This window comes from Anas platyrhynchos, chromosome 22 (genome assembly GCF_047663525.1).
Source record: "Anas platyrhynchos isolate ZD024472 breed Pekin duck chromosome 22, IASCAAS_PekinDuck_T2T, whole genome shotgun sequence".
In the NCBI taxonomy this organism is placed as follows: domain Eukaryota; kingdom Metazoa; phylum Chordata; class Aves; order Anseriformes; family Anatidae; genus Anas; species Anas platyrhynchos.
Window position 1 is genome coordinate 7,089,420 of NC_092608.1, and position 20,488 is coordinate 7,109,907.

The 20,488-nt window shown below is 51.2% G+C and overlaps 1 protein-coding gene across 2 annotated transcripts in view; it reads right to left on the reverse strand.

Annotated features, from left to right (window-relative positions):
* The window catches only part of IGSF21 (immunoglobin superfamily member 21), a 78,394-nt gene that overhangs the window by 4,607 nt on the left and 53,299 nt on the right, over positions 1-20,488 (reverse strand). For both annotated transcript variants that reach the window (XM_072026826.1, XM_038166788.2), the window contains exons 2-3: positions 10,145-10,257; positions 2,490-2,611 (exon numbers count right to left, since the gene is read on the reverse strand). In XM_072026826.1, the coding sequence (XP_071882927.1) occupies positions 2,490-2,611; positions 10,145-10,257 (235 nt within the window). The remainder of the gene's footprint in view (positions 1-2,489; positions 2,612-10,144; positions 10,258-20,488) is intronic.

Here is a 20,488-nt window from a genome sequence, read left to right on the forward strand (position 1 = left end):
CTGCAGCTGTGGTCCAAGGGAGAAGGGCTCCAGCCCTACAAAGCTCCAGGGCTGCCCCATTGCATCGTGCAGCCAGGCTGGGAAGCCGTGCAGATGCCTGCTGGTAGGTAAGCAGGGATGCCACGCTGGTGGCAGAGCCACAGCCTTAAGACACGTGTCCTCTCTCAATCCTGAACTGATTTTTTGGGGTTTTTGCATATGTTTTTTTTTGCTATTTGCTCCTGGGAAACGTCACTGAGTCCCTGCTTTCCCCATCAGCAGGGAGACCCCAAATAGGAGGCTTGTTTATCCCCCAGGGAGATTTCCTCTTAACTTCCAATAAGGCCCTGCAAATCCCCTCCAGCTCTCACCCCTGCGTGGTACCAACCCCTCTGCAAAGGGAGTCAGATGGAGGCTACCAAAAACCACTGAAATGCCACTAAACACACTCAAAAATCAACTTCACAGGCTGCTGAAGCAGCCACTAAAGCAGAAAGAGGCAGGGATTGACCCTCCCAAAAAGCATCAAGCCAATGATTCAGAAAATGGGCTCTTTTCATACCCTCTGAGGAACAGCTCCTTTCCCCCCGGGCACGAGGCATGGTGCTGTTTTCCTCTGAAAAAAGCAACCAAGTGCAAATACTTTCAGTGCAAACATCCTGGGCTGCATGGTAATTCGGACAATTCGCAAGCGCTGCACCAACAATTACCGATGCTTTTAAGTGCTCGGTCCTAGGGCAGCAAAATTTTCTGCTCACAAATTCTATTAGTTCTACAATATGTGGAGAGAGAGAGAGAGAGGGAAAAAAAAAAAAAAAAAGGAGGTTTCTGAGCCAAAAAGACAGCAGGCTGTTAGGTGCGATGTGGCCAGAAGCAGGTGACTACTTCAGCACATCCTCACCCCCATGGGACAGCTCATGGGATGCACATGGTCGGGGTCTTGCTCCGTGTGTTTTGCTCTGATTTAACTCCCTGCCCTGCAGGACAGCAGTGGTTAAATCCAGAGCTGGGCAGAAATGCTGGTTTTACAGCAGGAAAACAAGGTTGTCGAATTTGGGAATATGTAATCCATTAGCGAAGCCTCTGAAACATCCTCCAACAGTAATTAGTCATGTCAGAAATTTGCACAACAACCAACTGAGCGGCTCAGCACAGCCCGTGCTACGTGGGGAAGCAAAACTTGAGGAGTGGAGCATCCCCTGAGCATGCTCTGAGCATCTCCTGGACATCCTCTAAGCCACCCTGAGCATCCTCCGAGCCTGCTGAGCATCCCTGAGCATCTCCTCCGCATCCCCTGAGCAACCTCCTTGCATCTTTAGCACCTTGTTTGCACCCCCTGAACATCCCCCCGAGCAACCTCAGAGCATCATCCTCTGAACCTCCTGAGCATCCTCTGAGCACTTCCTCAGCATCCCCCCGAGCAACTCCTGTGCATCTCCTGAGCATCCTTTGAGCAGCTCCTGAGCATCCTCTGAGTATCTCCTGAGCCTCCTCTGAGCATCTCATCTCCAGCCCTTCTTTCCTGCTTACTTTCCACTCTACATTCACATTTATTCCCATGCAGCCATCTAGTGCACTTACTCCTACTTATGGCAAAACACAGTTCCAAATGAACAGAAAAAAAACCAAAAACACAGGAAAAAAAATCAAATTGAAAAAATTAGAAAGAATATAATTCTTGCACAAAGCTGTGCATGCATGCTCATTGAAGGGATGAGCCATGTCAAGCCCTTTCCAAACCATATTGTGGACGTTTGCAGGCACGAAGCACTGTGTTGCCTTGAGGAAACAACTGTATTTTCCCCATCATACACAGGAACTTTATTACCCGGCGCTGGGAAAAACGAGCATTGAAATACGATTAGCGAATTCTAATTTAAAAAGGAAACAAAAACAAAAAATGTGAAAATAAATACTTCGCCCCAGCCTTTTTGGCTTAAATTAAGTCTCCCCCTGACACTTTTTTCAAGCTCCAGTTTTGTTTTTATAACACCAGCAATAAAGCAAGTGTGTAATTAGTAATAAAGCTGACACTCCTGCAAGTGATTTCATACTTGGAAGAAATGCAGACGAGCTTTCATGCTGCCTGCTATATATATATATTATTTTTTTTCCAGCCCTGATTTTCTCTGCTCATTTCCACCTCTGGAACTCTCCACCAATGTTGTCTTTTTCCCCCAGGGACAGGCAGACTGTGGGGACAGACCCTGGATATTTGGTGACAGTGCATTAAAATATGATAATTTATTTGTAGCGATTGCAATGCAGCAAACACAGCAAAAATAGAGGTGATTTCTCAGCGCATGCAATTATTCTCATTAGCAAAACCCCTTGATTACAGCAACCAAGGCCAACAAATCCCCATGGAAGGCCAAAGAGGATGAGTATTGACTTAATACCCTCAACCACCCCAAACTGGGGTAAAATTTCTAAAAAAAAGGCTTTAAAAAGCAGCTGGCACATTGAAGGAGGTGACATTAGAGCAGGGTACCAGCATCAGGACAACTTACCGCACCGTGGACTGATAGACCAGATCCTCTCTCTTCCTGTAATTCTCCATGTGTGAGAAATTGGTGGAAAACATGGCATCGAAGGTGAAGATCTTCTGCTTGATGGTGCCGCCATCGGTGACCTGCAAATAAAAATCCAACTGTGAGAGAAAGCAAAAACCTTGCGTTTCTGCCTGGTTATTGCTGCACCAGGGGCAGATATCACATCCCCAGCTCCAGCCGTTCCCTGGGGTTGTGTGGTGGTGGTTTTACTCAGCTAAGCTCCACCTCAGTCGCTCTTTCACTCCTCCTCCTCAAAGGGAAGGGGGAGAAAATACGATGGAAAAAGCTCAAGGGTTGAGATAAGGACAGGAATATCGCTCAACAATTATTGTAACAGGCAAAACAGACTCAGAGTAGGGAGATTAGTAAAATTTATTGCCTATTACTAGCAAGCTAGAGAAGTGAGAAACGAAGGAAAGAAACCAAAAACACCTTCTCCCCATCCACCATCTTCCACCTTCTCCCTGTGAGCACCACAGGGGGAACGGGGCAATGTGGGCTGCAGTCAGTGCAAAACACTTCACCACCTGCTGCTCCTCCATGGTCCCTCTCTGCCCTCCTCCCCGTGGGGTCCCTCCCATGGGATGCCGTCCTTCCCAAACTGATCCTGCGTGGGCTGCCCACAGGCAGCAGCTCTTCAAGACCTGCTCCAATATGGGGCCCGTACAATGGGGTCTGTCCATCAGGAGCAATCTGCTCCAACACAGCTCCTCCACGGGCAGCAGCTCCCCCCACACCCCCTGCTCCCTGTGGGCTCCTCTCCATGGCTGCAGCTCCGGCCCGGGGCCTGCTCCTGCGGGGGCTCTCCACAGGCCGCAGCCTCCTCCAGGCCACATCCACCTGCTCCACCGTGGGCTCCTCCACCCACAGGGGGGCTGCAGCGTGGAGATCTGCTCCATGTGGGACCCATGGGCTGCAGGGGGACAGCCTGCTCCACCAGGGGCCTCTCCACAGGCTGCAGGGGAACTTCAGCTCCAGAGCCTGGAGCATCTCTCCTGCCCTCCTTCTTCACCAACCTTGGTGGCTGCAAGGATGTTTCTCACTCCTCTCTCTCTCCCAGCTGCTGTTCCAGCATTTTTATTTTTATTTTTATTTTTATTTTTATTTTTATTTTTTTTCCCTTAAATCTGCTCTCACAGAGGCACAAACAACATCACTTATTGGCCTAGACCTGGCCAGCAGCAGGCCCCTTACCTATATGGGGCAGCTTCTGGATTCTTCTTACAGAAGCCACCCCTATGGCCCCCCGCTACCAAAACCTTGTCAAGTAAATCCACTGCAGGTTGTCATTTCTAACTGGAAAAAGGCTTTTCTTGGGGACTGGAGAGGATTCATCTCTTCCACGAGCCCTGCAATGCCTTCTGACTTATTCCCCCCCACCCCTCGCCTCCCTGGCCACTGTGAGAAAAGAGGAAAAAGAAAAGAGACAAGAGGAAAAAAGCAGGAGAAAGCAACGCAGATTGGTGATGGTGATTTTGGGGAGCTGAAACAGCTCAGATCAGTACATTGGAGGGTGATAAAAATTGTCCTTTTTGAAACAAAACTGGTGTTGGGCCCAGAAGAAGGGGAGTGAGTGACAGAGCAGCAGAGGAGCATTTTTTGGCTCTCCTGCCCAGCACTTTCCTCCCTGCTTGGAGAAACTCAACTTTCACTCCAGATTTTATCTTTTCTTCCCCTTTTTTTATTGCACAGAGGAGGGAAAAAAAGCTGTCAGTAAAACTGTCTCCTTAGATTTATTTGCCGAGACTGAGGCTTTTATTACAAAGAAAATACACACTCGCACGGACATGGGATAAAGAGCCGCGCGAAGAATTATCAGAGCCGTAAATCTCTGTCCGTTGGGAGATGAGGGGAAGTTTTCAAGGACAGATCCCATTCCCCCCGACTTTTATATACGCCCTGGGCTGGGTTTGGGGAGGTTCAGACAAAGGAGGAGAAAACATGTTGTTGCTGCTGCATCTAGAAGTGCCATAGCTCTTGGTGTGAGTCCTGGGAGGGTTTTCTGGGGTTATTTCTGTAAGATGCAATAGTGGCACGGCACAGGACCAGCCGGGATGCCACACTCCATGTGCTTAAATTGCATTTTTCTCCCTTTGTGCTGCTTTCAAGTGCAGTCACTGCTCTAGGACGGACGCTGAGTGCCAGGGTTTGGTTTCAGCTCCTGGTTTTGCAAAAACCTCTTTGCAAAGCCCGTTGTGGCAGCGGCGGTACCTGTGTGCTGCGGAGAAGTTTGCAATCCCAGGCTTTGCAAGAGGTGTGGATTCCTCCCCCCAGAACAGCTGGCCAGACGTGGGCAAAGGCAGAGGAGCCAAAGCATTGCATGAAAGCACCCAGAGAGACCCAAGGAGGGGGCCAGAGGAGCATGGCTGGAGGCACTCCCCATGCCCCCCCCCACCCGGTCCCTTGAGGATGCCCAGTGAGGGAAGGCGCTGCAGCCCGGCAGGTCCCAAGGGATTACAGGCAGCTAACAGGCTCCTCTGAAAAGGCGCACACAAAACAGTCTCTCTCCAGGGATTAGACCTACTTACAGCCTTTTATCTGCGCCCCAGGGTCAGGGTTTTTTTGAGAGAGGAGCTACACAGAAAGTTGATGGTGAATTTACCGGGGGTTCGGCAGCAACCCGGCTTCTCGCTGGGGAGAAAAAGGATGGTAACTTGGCAGCTGTGGATAGTGACTGCCCCAGATTGCATGCCCCAACACCAAGTGCCCCCTGCAAGCATCACTGCAGAAGGAAAAGGGGTGAAGGGAGAGGAAAAGGTGCATTTATGGCACTGGAGCCGAGCTCAGCCTGATGCTGCAGGCTGCCTGCTGCATTATTTATAAACCCCAGCAAAAATCTTATTCCTGACAAAAACCCAGCGATTGCCACTGTGCAGGGAGACATTAACCTCCTGCTCCTTCCCGCTGGTGCGGATGCAGCCCCTCCTGCTTCTCCCCCTTTTGCTCTCACCTCTCCGGTGACCCAGCTGTTTGCTGCCCCCAAAACACACTTGCACCATTAATATTGCTGGAGCCGCTCGTCGGGGTGCTAGATAAGCATGCGGGAGTGATGGATGGGGGACCGAGGGGACGGAGGCAGCTCTTCTAGAGGACAAGATGGGTTGCAAAAGGATAGGAGGTGCTGCTTGTACCCAGGGCACCACTCTAGCATGGCAAGCTCTCACCCCTCAGTTCCACCTTGCTTTTTTGCTCAGAGCACCACTGGGGGCAGAGAAGCCGAGTGGCTGAGTTTTTTTTGCCCAAACCTGGCCAGTTTGATCCCACAATGAGCACTGCGGCTCACCTCCACCACTCCTCTCCCATGCATCCAAAAGGGAGCATGGGTGCTGGTAGCCTCTCCAGCGCCGCTCAACCACACGTGCACTTGGATGTGCATGGCCCCTGCTGTGGAAGGAGTGCGTGCAATTCTGGGAGGCGTGGGGGTGCTCCCCGAAGCCAGAGTGATAACAGAGGGCGCAGACATGGCTCTCAATACACCACGCTGCTGCGTGTGACCTTCTCTCTTTGCCTGAGCTTGAGGAATTAAAATAGTTACCCATGCTGACATTTAAATTATCATCTCCGGGCAGCGGAGACGACCCAGCCGGCATGGAGATGAATGGCACGAGTCAGCCCTCGCTCAGTTACTGCCCCAAGATCTCTACATCAGTGCCGTGCTTGTATTTCAGAGCATTTCTCTGCAGCTGTAAAACCAGCGGCTCGTCCTGAAATGGGAGCGGGTTTATAAATCGGAGATGCAACCTGCCAGGAACTCAGTTCGCCTGGAAAATTTGGAAACGGTGCTTCATTTTGGCCAGCAAGATGTTGGAGATGCTTTGCAGGAGCAAGAGGTGCTGGTGGATGGTTTTTGTCTCCAGCCTGGCTCCTTTGGGCACAGCACCCCCAAGATTTGCAGTCTTTTTGCTGCAGGCTTTCCCCGCAGCATCCCTCACCCTGCCATCACCCTCCCCTGGAGCCTTTTGTGACTTTAACGCTGCCACCAGGAGATGCCGGCGCAGGGCTGCAACATGTCACCGCTCCTAATGGGCAGTGGCAGCGGAAGCCCCTGCGGGGACCACGTCTTGTCACCATCGATCAGGCAGCACCGCCAACATCTGGAAGGCATCGGCCACCACCTGCCTCGCACATGGGGTTTGCCAGTTGCAGCTGCACAGCGTTTGAGGTGTAGGGGTCAGCCCAACGAGCCCCTCAGTGGAGGAAAACGCTCTGCAATCCCTGCAAGGGATACAAGCAAGAGGTGGTGTCCCTAAGGGTGGGGAGAATGGCCCGAGGGTGGGATGGGGGATATGGGGTCACAGCGCACAGCCCCTTCACCTGCTGGTGGGTGCTATGGAAATAAATATCTGTGCATGGGTGCTGCGGGGAGCAAGGCTTGTGCACCAGGGGTGCTATGGGGATTAATGTCTGTGCACCACAGGTGCTACGGGCAGCAATGCCCATGCACCACGGGTGCACCAGGAGAGCAGTCCCTGTGCACCGTGGGTGCTATGGAAAGCAAAGCCTGTCTGTGATGTGTGCCATGAGGAACAATGCCTGTGCACGATGGGTGCTACAGCTGTGCACCATGGGTGCTATGGAGATCAAAGCCTGTGCAGGGGCACCACAATGCCGGTCCCTGGCTCTCTGTTATTCTCCTTCTTGCTAATTAGCCTGAGCACCAAACTAATGATGTGAGGGAGAGCCACTGGCACTGGACCTGAGGGCTCCCCGCTGCCCCCAGTGCTGCATGTCCCCAGGAAAAACACTGTGTCCCCAGGCAGGACACACCAAAAACCTGCCCAAGCCCTTTCTGCAATTGCCACCTCCTCCAAGGCCCGAGCTGTGTGCACAGGCTCAGTGCTGACAGATGCCCATGCAGAGCCAGCACAGACCCGGAGGACTTCCCTCCCTCTCCTTTTTGTGTGTATTTTTTTTTAAGAGCTCTGCACTGCTGCAAAAAGTAATTTTCTCCCTCCCCATCACTTGCTGCAGCGTGGCAGTGACCATACTAATCAGGTCTTGAGAGCGACCCCCGAGACAGCTGCGATTGGAGCCAGCTAACAGCTTGACAGCTCTGTGTCTTCCCGCACTCATTACAAGCTCGTTTGCAAGGATGCCACTACCCTCGGCTCCTGCGAAGGTTTTGGGCACTCGCCTAACGTGCAAGACTACAGCCAGGAGTTCAAACCCATGTTTGCACATGTCCTCAGGCAAATCACATCCTCTGGAGATAAATTCACCGTGGAGGACACAGGGGGGGAGTTTGGATATTAATTAACACCTCTGCAGACAGCACATGTTCCTGTTTTTCCACGGAGAAGCTGCCTGGGTCCATGCTCCTTCCCCTGCATGCTGTGTCCTTTGCTCATCCCAGGTGCCACAATCCATATGTTCTCCTCCAGCCTTCTGCATTTCAATCAACCCAGCGTAGCAGCTTGTGGTGAGGGACAAACCCCCTTCTGCATGCCCCCCCCAAGGGCTATGCACACACCCCAGTGCTCTACACCACGATGCTGCCACTGAGTTTGCCCCGCTTTTGTCTCACCCCCCCTGCATGCCACGTACACCTCTGGAGAAGCTTTGCATCTGAAAGCCGACGAGCTCTTTCTGCTTCCTATAAAATAAAACGAGGCAAACCGGAGCCCCCACGAGTCTCGGCGCTGCCCTGCACGACTGCTCCGGTGCCACGCACAAAAGCACTGTCAGGATGATTTACAAATGGTGTAAATATAACTCCGCAGCCCCAGCACCTCCAGCCCAGCGTGCCCATCACCATCCGTCACCTTCCTGCACAGGGAGATTAGGGATGGGGATTAGGGCAGCTGCAGAAGTCTGTGAGACAAAACAGGAGAGAAAGGGGAAAAAGCATCAAAATTAGGAGCGGGGTGAGGTGCTGCTGCAAAGCAGTGGTGGTGCAGCAGGCAGCCACGATGCCCAGTGTCCCCAAAACAGCCGGGGGGGTCCAGGGCTGTCACCCCAATATTGTGATGCCCATTGAGGCTCTGGCTACAGGGCAGGGAGAAGTGATGTGCCCTGGTGTCATGCCCTTTAGTACAAGAAACAGAAATTTGGTAAATCTGAAGATGTTCCTGTAAAAAAAAAAAAAAAACAAACACAAAACACAACTTTCTGAATGCAGCAAGCGCCCTGGGAAATGAGGGAAAATAGGCAAGGAAGGCAAAAAACCTGGAAGAAAGGGGGATTTGCAGAGATAAAAATAAAAGCTGGGTTATTTTTTTTCCCTCCCACTCTCCCCGTGGCTTCCCCAAGCACAGTTTGCTCGGCTGCTCCAGCACGTCATCCCCTCGCTGAGGGCTCGAGCGTGCCTCCGCGCAGGGGGATTAGGCAAATCCAGCCCCAGCTCGCGAGAAAGTGGGTTAATCCAATATTACCGAGTGGAAAAGGGAAGCAAAAACCTGGTGGAGATGGCACTATGCAAAAAAGCCTCTTCCTCCCCAAAAAGAGGGGGAGATGAAAGTTGCATTTTGGGGGATGGGACGGTTTTCGCTTTGTAATTCAATATTTTTTCCAATTATGCACCCTACACTCCTAAACACATGTATTTATAGCAAACAGCAGCCAGGACTCAATGGAAACACGCACACCGTGCGCTGGCAACTGAATATACATCAGTACAGAGGCAACATTCCCTATTTATAAACCTCGCTGGCTGTGAAGAAGAGCTTTAAGGCACAGAAACTCATCATTTGGGGAGCAGAAACAACACGGTAGGAACAAGAAAAAACATCCTGCAGCGAAGGACAGCCCTTTCATCCGAAACCACCAGCCCCATTAGCTGCTTCTTTGCCTCCTCTGTGAGCAAACCAAAGAGCTGAGTCTTCATCTCCTGCAAAACTTCTAGCTTTTCTCTGCTCAACCCACTTTATTTTTTTTTCCTTGCTGTTGGTTGGTATCCTGCAATTCTCTTGGAGAAAGACAAAAATATTGCCCTGGACCTTTGTATCGGAGGCTTCTGCAGGCTTGGTGCAGATGGGGTAATGCTGGTGCAGGGGGAAACTACAGCGCCCAAATTCCCCCTCCCCATATAAAAGCTGATGCTACAGACCCACAGACCAGCATCCTCCCTGGGTGAGTGTTTTAGGGACAGCAGGCAGAGATAGGAAAGGGAAAAGCTTTATGGGGAGGCTCAGCACGGAAAAGCCCAGGACTATTCCCTGAGCACCAAACGCCTTCAATTTTGCACCATTTCCCACCCAGTGTGAAAACCACCCCTGATTGTGCAGCATTTTCCCCTCAGCTTGAAAATCCTTTTTGCTCCGTGGAGCTGATCCGAGCCCCAGCTCTGAAACCCAACCACGGCCCCTCTGCAGCAACCCCACGCACTGAACCGAGCCAGCAAGCACCGAGCCCACCCAGGAAACACACCAAAAAGCCTCGGGATGATTGCAAAGCCATTTTCCACCTCCCCTCCTGGCTTTTCAGAGCCCAGCCGCCCGCCTCGTTGGCTTTTGTGCAAGGACAGCGGGGCGGCAGCAGAATCGATATTCCCATCATCGAGGGAGACGGCTGGGTTTCTCTCCGTCATCCAGCCTTGACCTTATGTCACGCAGGAGGGAAGCAGCCGGCTGGCTTCATGTCCCTGTCCCCAAGGGCAGGGGACAGGCGCCGCTTACCCGGTACCAGACGATCTCCCGCATCTTCCCGTCCGTCTTGAAGTTGCATTTCAGCGTCACGGCGTCTCCCACCACCACGGGCGGCAGCGGCTCAATGCTGACCGTCAGGTAGGCTGGAAGAGATTAAAAGGGAGAAAAAAGGACGTGAGCTGCTGGGGAAGGAAGCAGCAAAGGGTTACAGAGCTTTGCTCAAGTGGTATTGGGGCAGGAACAGCTCTGTGATGAGGAGCAGACGTTGCTTCCATCCTCGTGTGTGAACCTGCCTGCGTGCCACCTTGCCCCTTGCAGCGAGGCATTTGGGCTGCTCCCAAAGCACCAAAACAGGTACCAGCTGGAAAAAAAACCCTTCCCGACCTTATTTACCAAGGCACCAAAACACAAGGGACAACCCTTTTGCCACTTTTCTCCCCAGCTCTGCACCACTGCCCAACCTGCCCATAAATGCCAGAAGCCAGCCCGGACCTGGAGGCTGGCACTGAGCCGTGCACAAAGCTCTGACCCCGTGCAAGCCTTGCTGGCACAGATGGCTCCATCGGCCAGATTTCTCCCCATTCCCTTTCCCCATCTTGCTTCTTCCCCTCCATTTGCTGCAAACCTATTGCAGGAGTGTGGAGCAGCCGGGGTCAGGAGGGCAGGCGACTACATTTAATTTTTATTGTCCTCTACTTCCTCCAGCTGCTAGAAAACGCCAGATTGACAGCCCTGTGGATCCGAGCCTTCATTTAGCATCATTTGACATCGTCTCCAACCAGGGCATCCTGAAACTGCCTCTAATCCACCGCAAAAATCCTTTTATTTCATTTTATTTTTTCGAACAGCTGCTCGTATCAGGTGGGAGAACAAGGAGCAGGTTTGGAAATCACCAGGAGCGGTGCAGGATGTGGTACAGGAACCGAAACCCCTTGGCAGAGGATGCCCGAAACAGGGACCAGCGATTTTATCACCTCACTGCACCGGCCAGCACCTGGAGGCTTGTGCCATTTGTGAAACAACTTACTGGTGGTTTTGCACTGCACACACTCCTGCCTGTGATATGGCCTGGCACAACCAGAAAAAAAATAAAAAAAATTAAAAAAAATCCTCTTTGCATTGCTTTTCCTTCGCCCTGACGTGCTGAAGCAGTGCTGGAGCCTGGCTGCTGCAACCAGGTGGTTGCGTGGAAATTTGGGAGAAATTGGGGCTTTCTGGTGGTAGTGGGGATTGCTTGAGGAGAAGCATCCCAGCAGATGCTCTTGGCCATCGATGGATGATTTGGGCTCTGCGGGTGGCGAGCTGCCTCCCACCACCAAAAGCAAGGCTTGGTTTGAATCTGCACTTTTGCAACCACCACCTGAAGCCTCCCCCCCTTGCTGGACATAACCCAAACCACCGCAGAAAGCCACAGTCATTCAGAACCAGCTCTCACGATGATCCAGACCGGCTCTTCGCCTGGCCGGGGTTTATTTTAGCAAGCAAAAGCAGGGATTAATTCCTTTCTGCTGCCGTGGCTGCCAGCACAGCACACGCTCCTGCTGAATTACATGCACCACATCCATTGCAAGAGACAGCCGTGGATGGCAGAGACGGGAGAGGAGGAGGAGAAGGAAGAGGAGGAGGGATGTGGAAGGGTCACACAAGGTCTCTGCAGGCGCATCCCCGCCTTCCACGCTTCACTTTTGATATTTGTAAAAAGAGCAACAGGCACGAAAGCAGCAGGGGGATTGGGGCAAAGCAGGGCGCATCCTCCCCGTGCAGCTCCAAAAATGAAATCAGGGATGGATCCATGCCTTGGCTATGCTCCATGCCTGGAAAAGGTCTGCCTGTGTGTCAACAAATGTGGGGAGCCTCTGGGCTGGATTGTGGCTCCCTCCTGCCCCCCGTGTGGATCAACTGGGACATCAAATCAAGCTGGCGGCAGTGGAGTTAAGTGACAGGTGACAAAGACAGAGCTAAGGCTTCATTTTGCCCAGTGCCTGCATGGCATAAAAATGCAGAAGTCCCAGCTTGGCTCTGGTGCTTGAAGGCGATCCCCGTGGCCTTGCTCTGCCTGGTTTTTCAGGGGGTAAACCGAGGCACAGGGGAGAAAATGCACTGCAGAGTGGCAGAGCCAAAAGCTGCTGCTTTGCATCGCCCACAGCCCTGCTGCAAAGCCAGAGCATCCCCACCCAAATCCCTGCACTGGGGTCTGCTCCCCCTGCAGACACACCCCCAAATGGCTCCAAAAGTCTGAATTGGTTTATATTTTTTTTGTTGTCACCCTCCATGTGCTGCCGAAGCGCTGCTTGGAGAGGTCAGCCAGGCTACAACCTCTCCCCTTGCTCAAAACCAATTTCCAAACCCCAAATCCAAACGCAGCCATCACAGGGTTGCTCCTTCAGGGTTGGACCAACAGCATCCAAAAAAATGCCCAACGTGCAAGCATCAGCACGGGTAATTCAGGCTTGGCACTGCTGGGAGGATATCTGCACCTCAAAAATTAACAGCGCATCGCCGTGGGATTCATTTGCACTTTGCAACGCCAAAGCTCTGGTTTCTTTGCAGCCTCCTGCTTTCTTGCACTGGTGTTGTGGAGGCCGGGACCCTGCATGCTTAAAAAGCAGCAGATGCCAAATTCAGAGCGAAAGCCCACCAGAAGGAAGATGGTGAAAAGAAGGAAGGGAAGAGCACAAGTGTGAGGGAGGCGAGCGAGGAGAAGCAGATGTTCAGTCCCTAGAGGAGTCTGCCCCCCAGATGCTAAGTACATGTGTAGAGGGAAAGAGCGGGGAAAATAAAGCCAGGCACTGAAGAAAAAAAAAAAAAGAAAGAAAAAAGCAGCAATACAGATGGACCCATCCAAAACCTGCTGGTTTGATGCATTTGATGCGTGTCCCCACAGAAATCTCCTCTGTAATGTCCCGGCCCCTTCTTGGCAAGACACCGGAGCTGTGATGCTGATGCCAGCTTTGATTTCGGCTTGCTCACCACCCCTCTCCCCGTACCTTTTGCTGGCAGGAATAAAAGATACCGAGATGGGTCTTTGCCATCCTGGCATATTGCAGTTTGCTGCTAATTGGGTTTCTTAAAAGGGTACTTGTCATCGGCGGTGGTGCTTGTGAATCTTGGTGCTCGTCTCCCCTTCCCCTTGCTTTCCAAGGGTGGGGGACTGCAGAGTGGCACTGCTGGCACCCTCCCAACACATTTTTGACTTGAGAAGCGTGGCATTTCCAAAAGTGGGGGTAAAAAAATGCAGAATAAAGCCATGTGCTTCACAGCGGGCACTTGCAGGATCTCGGGGACGGTGCTCACCAGCAATGCCCTAGCAAGAACCTTCTCCCTGGGTGATAATCGAACTTTCTAAGACATCACAGCCAACTCTTCATCAGAGTACAGGAATGCTGAAAAAAGGCTTTTTGCAGCCTAAAGCCCGTCTCTTCACTTGTTTTCCCACGCTCAGGCCAACTATTAGCTGGATGGATTCTGCTCTGCATTTTCACTCCCCAAAATGCCATTTAGGGCAGGAGATGCTCTCATCAGGCTGCAATGACAGCAGGCACCATCCCAGCTCCAGCAGCGGGATTTCCCCCCAGCTCCTGCTCAAGTGCAACTTTAAGTAAAGAAACTTGGCCCTTCCTCTTCCAGGTCTCTGCTGGGAGAGTCGCAGTACTGGGGGCACAGGAGGGTCCCGAGGCAGCAGCCACCTTGGTTCAGAGGGGTTCCCGCAGCCTAACACCACCCGATTTCAGCCTAAATTTGAGCTGTGCAAGATGCTCTTCCTATTTGGGAAGCTTGTTCTTCAGCTGGAAGAGCAAGGGGAGGAGAAGAATGGGGAAAAACACAAATGAGCTAAAGCCATTGGTCTACACTTCCTTTCTGGTCCAAAATTTCCCTTTTTGTTCCTGAAAAAGGAAGGACTGCACGCTATCCATACCCTTGACGGTGCCAGGCTTCAATGCAAAACCCCACCAGCGCCTCTCCCTTCCCTCCCCAGCAGCGGGGGCTGAACCCACCCCATTTGGAAACGGTGCAGAAAGCCCCGCATCGGTCCCTATTTGGGATTTTTTTTTTATTGGCATGGGGAAAGAGCAGCATTGAATATGAGACCGCTGAGCACCCCGTTTGTGCACGGACAGGAGCCCGGCCCTACACCTCCACCAGCTGCCTCGCTATCGGCATCTGCCACCACCTGCGAGCAGCTCCCGATCCCGAAGCTCCTCTCCTTCCCCTTTGCTCTTTTAAAATAAGACATATTTCAGAGCCAACGATGTGCCACGCCACCCTCTGATTAGATTCTGACCTATGGAGATGCAGCCCTCTGATTAGATCGCATCCCTGAGGAAAAAAAAAAAAAAAAAAAAGAGTATTTTTGATAGCGAGCAGTGGGAATTCTTGTGACATCCAGTTAAAAAAAAAAAAAAAAGGGGAGGGGGAAGGGAGAGATAAGTGAAATGTCCTTTTAAATCAGGAGTGACACATTAATAAAAGCAGCACATTGTAACATGCTCAGCGCTTTCAATTACTGAATGGCTGCAAGGGAGGAGGCAGGTTTCACCCCGAACGCAGGGTGTGGGCGGCCGCCGGCGCCGCTGTGCTCCGAAGTCTTGGGGTGATGGAGATTTCAGCAGGTCCTGCAGTGCTGCCAGCCCTCCACGTCCTCACCAGCTGGTTTTAAGCTACATCTCAAGCAATCGTGGGTCTACGACCACCGCTCGGTGCTCCCGTGCCCTGCCCGGTTACCCGTTTCTCACCTGGTGGCGTGTCCCCAAAAAGTGACCGCCAAACCAGCAATGGGTTTTGTCCCTTCTTCTGTCCCCGCCGTGTCTCCTTCACCCCTCGGGTGCCACCACGTCCCCCCGCGCGGAGGCACCAGCCCGAGGTATTATTAACACATCCCCGTTTTAATCAGCGCGTGATTAGCGGGGCTCATGCATAATTCACACCCAGCCCTCCACCAGCTCCTGCCACTTGCACCTTCAAACCGGGGCTGGGAGGATATTTTGGGGTGCAAATGCAGGGAGGGAGGGGAAAAAAGTGACCGGCCCCCTGACCCCCAGCCCATGCAGGGCTCCTCTGCATCATTTTTCCTCCTTTTGCTCCCTCTGCTTCCTGCTGTTCCTTTCTCTTCCTTTGACTCTGGCGTCTCCCTGCTTCCATTTGAGCTTTGGCCTTTCTCATTTCCTCCAGCCTTTTGTCTCTGCTCCTCACCTTTCCTCTCACTGGCTTTTAAAGTGATGCCAGCCCGGCCCCTGCTCTTTCTCTCCTTGGCCTTTTTTTGTGTTATTCTCTGCAATTTTGCCCTCCTGGGTTTCTTCAGCAGCACGCTGGCACCCGGCAGCGAGCGCAAGGAAATCCGCCAGGTGCACAGCCCCAGTTTGCAGAGGGTTTTAGAGGATTTAAGGCAGTGCTTGCGAAAGAGCCACCTAGGATGCTAAAGGCTCGCAATGCCCCCAAACTAGCAGGGGGCAATCCTGCTCCCCACTCTCAAGCAGAGGAAGATGACGGCTGGCACGAGGGGAGGATGCTGGTGCACGAGGTGAGGCTGAAGGCTCCATGGCCACGCACAAAGCCCCGGGATGTGGATGGCACACGGTGCCAGGGCCAGTGCTGAGGAGCATTAAGCAAACGTGCTTTTACTTGCAGCACTTCGCAACATCTTGTTCATTAAAGATTAAATGCCAGCAGTTGCTCCCGTTCCTGTGAGCACAGCAAAATACTTTCTCCCTCTCTCCCCGGCTCCAGCTCCACTGATGCCTTATTTATGATCTTCCCAGGCAATTTACAATTATAATGTGCTGCTGCCTCTCCCTGCCAACCCAGGAGGGCTGCGAGGGGCAAGAATTGGTGAAGGACCTGCACCTGTCCCAGTACAGAGTAGCCAAATTTTACTGAATCTTGAGCTTTTCCTCCTGGCAAGCTGCTGCACTGATTTCCTTTTTTTTTTTTTTTTTCCACTGAAATGGAGGAAAAAGTATTTTAACACAGGTTTAACATCAGCGAGCGAAATTGGATGTGACAGATGGAGGCAGTGTCATGCATCCAAAGGAGACGGCCCTTTTGCTAAGGAAAAAGGAGGCTGGGGGGACCCCGTTCACGTTCCTAAAGGGATGATCTGGCTGCTGTGCCAGAAATTTAAGTTTTACTTAAATTTAAGTTTTACTTAAATTTCCAGGTTTCCCTTACAAAAAAAAAAAAAACAAAAGACGAACACCAACAGGGCTTAGCATCCCTAAAACCCACTGCTGCCCACCCAAATAACGTGCTGCATTTTGCAAAATCTGTTTTTTCCTTATTTGTGCTATATTTATTTTCTTTATTCACGCAACAAAACCACGAGAGCTGTCGTCACAAGGCCACCCAGAGCACGAGGAAAAACCTCACTCCTGCCGCAAGGAAGAGCCCTGCTGGCAGAGAGCAAATTGTATTAATGCTGTGTAAATAGGATATTAACAGGCCGACCAAACAATTAAAGAGCCGGTAATTAAAATTCATCTTCCTTCACACCGCCGTGTATTAAAGTACAAACATTTAATTAGATGCCTCTTACCTCACCCATTTGCATAAGCAGGAGGAAGCACTTTGCAGCTGCACCACTAATTATTCTTTATGGGGGTTTGCTGGACCACACCAGCACCTAAATCCTTATCTGTGGTAGAGCCAGGGAGAATGTATAGAGAGCAAACACAGAATATTTTTCTCTGATGAAGTAGGATGCAGCAGGCACATTGAACTCTACGCCAAGCTGCCTCCATCCTACGGATGTATCTCGTGTCTTGTTAGCTCTTTGTAATTTTAATCAATAATTTTAATCGATACATTGATTGAGCGTGGCTGGTTTGGCCTTTCAACCCCTTTTAAATCAAGATTAACTGAGAAAACCACTAAAGGCAGGGCGCTGGCGTCATCAGTTATAGAGGGACCCTTCATTAGGGTTGCTGGGGACAGACAGACCCTAAGGGGTCTGCTTCAATTAGGATTTCATGATTAAAATCTTTGCAAACTCCACAAACCAATGTTTTCATTTTAAGCCCTGCCAGTCAGATTTTTATCACCGTGTCACACTCCAAATAGTGTATAATGCTAAAAAAAAAACCACAAAGCTTACAACTATTTCCAACGCTGTTTCCAAAACCCAACTGAGACAGGACTTTTGAATACTGCTCAGAGCTTTCTTTCTTTCTTTTTCATTTTTTCTTTAAATCTTGCATTTCTTCCGGAAAAAAAAAAAAATCCTAGACAAAAAATAAAACCCAACCAAATCCCCAAACCAACAAGTAAAGCTTTATGTCGTGCTGAGCCATGGTACCCAAACACCACCCGAGTGCAGCCAGCCCTGGCATCACGGAGAACATCTCCAACACTGCACAATCACACCAGGGCTTCCTAAAAAGTTACACCGACACACCTGAAGAATTTTAGACCAGTTTTGTCCTCATTATGGACACTGCAGCCCTTTTTACATTCTTATGGGTACAGACTGGATCTAGCATAAAAGTTCCCATAGCCAAGCCCTGGGACGGCACAGCACCAGCACAGGCTATAGAGAAATTAAAAGCAAGGCTTAAAATAGGTTATGCTGGGCAAAAAAAAACTACTGTGAACTGAAAAAAACTACTCCTCACGTTGCAGACAGGGAGCAGTCTCTGCAACGCAGCCTTACTGCCCCCAAACCAGCTCAGCTGAGCCACCAGGCAGTGCCAGCCCCCTCCGCCGTGCCCAGAGGGAAGTTATAAACGAGGTTCAAGGACTTGGCATCCTTCCATCTGCTTCAGCACTTCCCTATCCTTCAGGCTGTGTCTTATGGCAGTAAATGAGCTTGGACACAGAAAAGGGGGTTTGGGCCACTTTGGGCATGCAAATGCAATGGGTGATTTGGGCAACTTGGGAAGCTGCGGGGTCTTCTCCCTCCCCAGTGTCCATTTTCTGCCCCTTCTCCACCTCCTTCCAGCATTCCCACCTCTGCCTCTCCTGTTCCCCTATTATTCAAACACCAGCTCCATCCTTCACCAGGTGCCAGCTAATAAAACGGATGCAAACGCCTGCTTTTTACAAGCCTGTTGTCACCTCCGGCGTGTGCCTCCCCACAAACAAATCCACGTCAGCCAGAGCCATCCCCAGCAGCTACACGCCTTGTGCACGGACAGAAACAAAACCTGCCTTAACGTCTTCATCGCGCCTCTCCAGCCAAGGCTCATCAGCGAGGCTGTTCCAGCTCACCGGAGCACAGTATGAGAAAGCCCATTTCTCGCTTGGCTCTTTCACTCGCGGCACTGAGTTAGCGCTTGTACTACATCTCCGTCAAGCGAGATGTTTGTGTAAAAGCCCCGGGAAATCGGTCATTCCCACGAGCGGGTTATGGGTTTTTGCTCTGGAGACAGCAGGACGTACGGCTGTCTGGTGCAACGCAACCCAGCGTGTGGCAAGCCACAAAACAAAGAGGAAAAAATGGGAAGTTTTGAGGAAGTTTGGCAAAACAGACAGGTGATCGGCCAGAGCCAGCCCATGCGCTGCTATGAAACCCAGGGTGACCTTGGATGCTCCATTTGGATGCCCAACAGATAGATCCCTACACAAAATCAGGCAATTTGCCAGAGAGAAACTCCGAGGTGCAACGCTGATGGTGGAAATCCTGCAGGCAGAAAGCCGAGAGCAGCGTCCTGCCCACCCCGACCCGCAGCAGCCCTGGGGAGAGCTGAGCCACCGCAAAGCCAAATGCACCCATCACAAAATGAGAGAGGCTCCAAATAATGGAAAAGTGCCAATTTTGGAAGATAACCCAAGAAAAGTGAGGCTCGGAGGAGAGTAATAGGCAGAGGACAACCAGGAGCCGCAGGGTTTTGGGGTTATCCCACTGGCATGATTGGGAAATATCATCCATTTGGGAAATATTTCAACATCCCCATGGGTTGCATGCTGAGATTACTCTTCAGTGAGCGTTTTTTCACGTGCACACCCATAAAGACCAGACACCCAACCAAAACCACTTGTAAACACCTGCTGAGCCCCAAAACCCGTAAATCAAACCCAAAGGAGAGCAGCCAACGTGGAGAAGATGAGTCTCATCACCCCATGCGAATTATCAGCAGGGTCGTGTTTGCTGCATTGATAAGTCTTCTTGATATATTGTATTTTATTAGCCGCTACCAGACCCTACTGCGCAGGCTGAGAAGCCACGTAAATAAATTATAGATTGAATATTTATCTCTTGCCACCGTGCAGACGTGAAGTATGTTTAGCAGCGTTTACTCTAGCGCAGTAAAGTTTTATTTATCATTTCTTCCCCCGCCACCAGCGTGCTCAGCACATCGCCCTAAAGCCATCGGCGTACGATGCACGCCTCATCTCGTAACGATGCTGGGGTAGCAGGGGCGTGTTTTACTGCCGCGTCTTCACACTCCGGGTTTTGCCATTAAAACACAGTGTTTTAGTGCAGTGCTGAAGTGGTTTATTGCTGCTGGCGTGATGCTGAAATTGGTGGCCACGACCTGCGATGGGTTGTTAGGTTTGGGATTTTGGAAGGGTTGGATGTTGCTCGTTGCTCTTGTTCCTTTATCCCCATTTACAGGGGATTTGGAGATCATGACTGCTTTTCTGAGTTTTCAGAGTCCTCAGTGACATCTTGGTCCAGGAGGGGAGGGAAATGGAGCCTGGCAGAGCCAAAATTCCCCCAAACCCATCGGTGCCAGTGATTCGGAGTAACAGCTCTGCCTGCACCTCTCAGCCTCTTGCCAGCAAGCAGCTGCCAGTGCCAAAACCAAACCGAAAACCCAAAACGTGCCTAGGTCAGCCAGGGCCCCAGATGCCCCATTTTGAAAATGGAGATCGTGCTCTTCGTTTGCATGTATGCATATATGCAAATCGGGGCTGATTGCTATTCGTGCTGGTTGAGAAACCACACACAAGCAATTTAAGGCAGATTCTTGATTCTTGAAACAAAATGAGTTTGCTTGCACGCCAACTTTATTTCCACCCCATGGATGCCAGATTTTGGCAAAATCAGGCTAGGTGCAACGGGTGAGAAATTCCACCTGTCTTGGCAAGGACACTCTTTCCAGGCAAACTGCACTGGTTGTAAACGCCTGTCCCTCCCCTCCTGCCCCAATTTTCCCCATCCCTAGTCAGGCAAACCCAGCTCCTGCAGGATTTCTCGCTTCCCTGTGGCTCGCCTCCCTGTCAGCTCTCTTTTCCTTAAAGCATCGTGCCCCAAAGTGCTGCCACCCCGCTGGCCTCGATTGCAGAGGGATAATTCCCTCCTGTGCACCACTTCTGCTAATAACTCCCAGAAGAGATTGGCTTTTTCCTTTTTGTAATAGCACCTCATTGCTGATCCTAATTAACCTCTAGATTTGCTAAAAAAAAAAGAAAAAAAAAAAAGTCGTTTTTATTTTACCC